Source organism: Sinocyclocheilus rhinocerous, unplaced genomic scaffold, assembly GCF_001515625.1.
Source record: "Sinocyclocheilus rhinocerous isolate Xijiao unplaced genomic scaffold, SAMN03320098_v1.1 scaffold433, whole genome shotgun sequence".
NCBI lineage: Eukaryota > Metazoa > Chordata > Actinopteri > Cypriniformes > Cyprinidae > Sinocyclocheilus > Sinocyclocheilus rhinocerous.
The window spans coordinates 1,501,077-1,503,375 of record NW_015627897.1 but is presented as its reverse complement, the minus strand read 5'-3'; the positions used below and the strand labels follow the sequence as shown (position 1 = coordinate 1,503,375).

At 36.0% G+C, this 2,299-nt stretch overlaps 1 protein-coding gene across 5 annotated transcripts in view; it reads right to left on the bottom strand.

The window, feature by feature from the left end:
- LOC107737005 (furin-1-like) overlaps positions 1 to 2,299 on the bottom strand; it is a 129,353-nt gene that overhangs the window by 38,084 nt on the left and 88,970 nt on the right. For all 5 annotated transcript variants that reach the window (XM_016548401.1, XM_016548403.1, XM_016548400.1 and 2 more), the window contains one exon: positions 1,995 to 2,083. In XM_016548401.1, the coding sequence (XP_016403887.1) occupies positions 1,995 to 2,083 (89 nt within the window). The remainder of the gene's footprint in view (positions 1 to 1,994; positions 2,084 to 2,299) is intronic.

Here is a 2,299-nt window from a genome sequence, read left to right as displayed (position 1 = left end):
TCAAACGATGTGCAAATCCAGCGTCGAACTGGGCCTTGTTTATAAAACGTTCGTCAACAAACACACTTGTGAAACTCCGTTGCTGCCCCGGAAAAACAAACTGTTTACATAACGCTGGGTTCTTTAGGAAGCTGAACAAAGTTATCTTTCCCTTACTACCAAAAACGCACTTCTTTGGAGAAATTCTTCCCAAGCAAAACCCGTGCAGCGCTGCCGCCGGATGAAGCGCGTTGATGGGCGCAATCTCGCTCTTGCTCTGGTCGATGCGTGCGCGTTTTTCTGGGAGAAATGCCCATATAAGGAGTTCCACCCTCGTCTACGTCATGAAGAGCCACGATCGAAAAAAAACTCTCCGAAACTTGTACGAACCCAGAGGTAAGATTTTTGGCACAGAAATACTCTGTCATACGTCCAAATTGTTGAAACTTTGTCCATGCTTAGCATGAGAATCCAACTCTTTAACAGTGTAAACAACTCAATGCATGAAACAGCATTGTACCCCCCCTTTAAAAAGTCGCATGATTTATGATTTTGTGTTGAGGTTTATTACTTAGATTAGTGGTTTGAAGTATGAACACTAGTAATAAGTGGCAAACACCTCTAATAACAATCACCAGCACAAATTGGAGAAAACACACAAAGTAGAGAGTGTTTCAAAGTCAAAGTTCAAAATGAAACATTTAAAAAAAAAAAACACTTTTCACTTTGAACGGACCACAACCTAAATGTTGTTTGATTAGTCAGTGCTTAAAAATGTTATTAATGGCTGCTGATGTGTAGAGCCAGGGTGACCTCATAATACACACGTTATATAACATAACATAAATGCATTACATAATCATCTATTCTGTAGTAGTAGTAGTGGTGGTGAAGTTAAAGTGTTACTCCACCCAAAATGAAAATACTGTCATTATTTTCTCACTCTCATGCTGTTTCAAACCATGTCATTTTTATTTTATTCCATGAAACACTATAAATCTTCTGCAGTCATACTATATATTTGAGTAAGAACAGATCTCAAAAGCTTATTGCAAGTAGTTATCGCATTGGAAAAGAGCAGCAATAAATTCTGCTTAACATCTCCTTGTGTTCAACCCAAGAAAGAGTCAAACAGTATTTTGAACAACAAAAGTGTGAATAAATGATGACAATTTTATGACATGTTTTGGTGAAGGTGAAACATTATACTAGTGCTGTCAAACGATTAATCGCATCCAAAATAAAAGTTTTTGTTTACATAGTGTATGTGTGTGTACTGTGTATATTTATTATGTATATATAAATGCATACACATGCATGTATATATTTAAGAAAAATATATGTTTATATATTAAATATATTTATATATAATATAAATTATATGAATATAAATATATACATGTAAATATTTTTAAAACATATGCTGTATTGTGTGTCTTTATATATACACATAATATACACAGTACGCCCACATATATTATGTAAACAAAAACTTTTATTTTGGATGCGATTAATCGTTTGACAGCACTACATTATACCATATTGCTAAGCTAAACAGCTAAGATTCAACTATGGGCAGTTGGCTAACGGTTCTTGGAGAGGATTTAGAAAGCAAACCATTATCAATGACATTTATCCCAGTCCAATGAAGTCCAAGAGCCGTAGACAGCTGGCAGCGTAGAGAAGAGTAATGAAACAAAATCTGCACTGACTAGGATAAAAGCACTTCAGCCAATTAAAAGGATTACACATGCTAGCGTCCAAATCTTTGGCTCACAGGAACCTATGCTGGAGCCGGTGATAACTGCCCCACTTGAGCTCATGAACCCATCGCTAATGGAGTTCCTCTTTCGAAGTGCTCTACGGAAGAGTTCTCATATGGTTCAGCTAATCTGAATGCGAAGCCAATCTGATGTTTCACCGAGGTGTTTTGCAATTCAAATGTTGGAATGGACGGGGTGCGCGCTGAAAGAATAGACTGTACGTGTTGAAACATGGAAAATGTGCCAACTCACCTCCGATCTTGGAATTGTAGGCCACTCCGACACCACACATGCCATTGTTGGCAACAGCAGCAACCTCTCCAGCACAACGTGTCCCATGTCTACAAAAAAGAAAAAAAAAAGAGAAAGACAGATTAAATTATGATTTTTAAGGACACTTTCGAAACATCTGTACTGTGCCATAATACATGTTCTTCTTTGGGAAGAAAAAGAGATTTATAATATAATATACAATAATATAATATAATATAATAAATTAATCACATCCAAAAATATATGCGTGTACTGTGTATATTTATTATTTATATATAAAGACA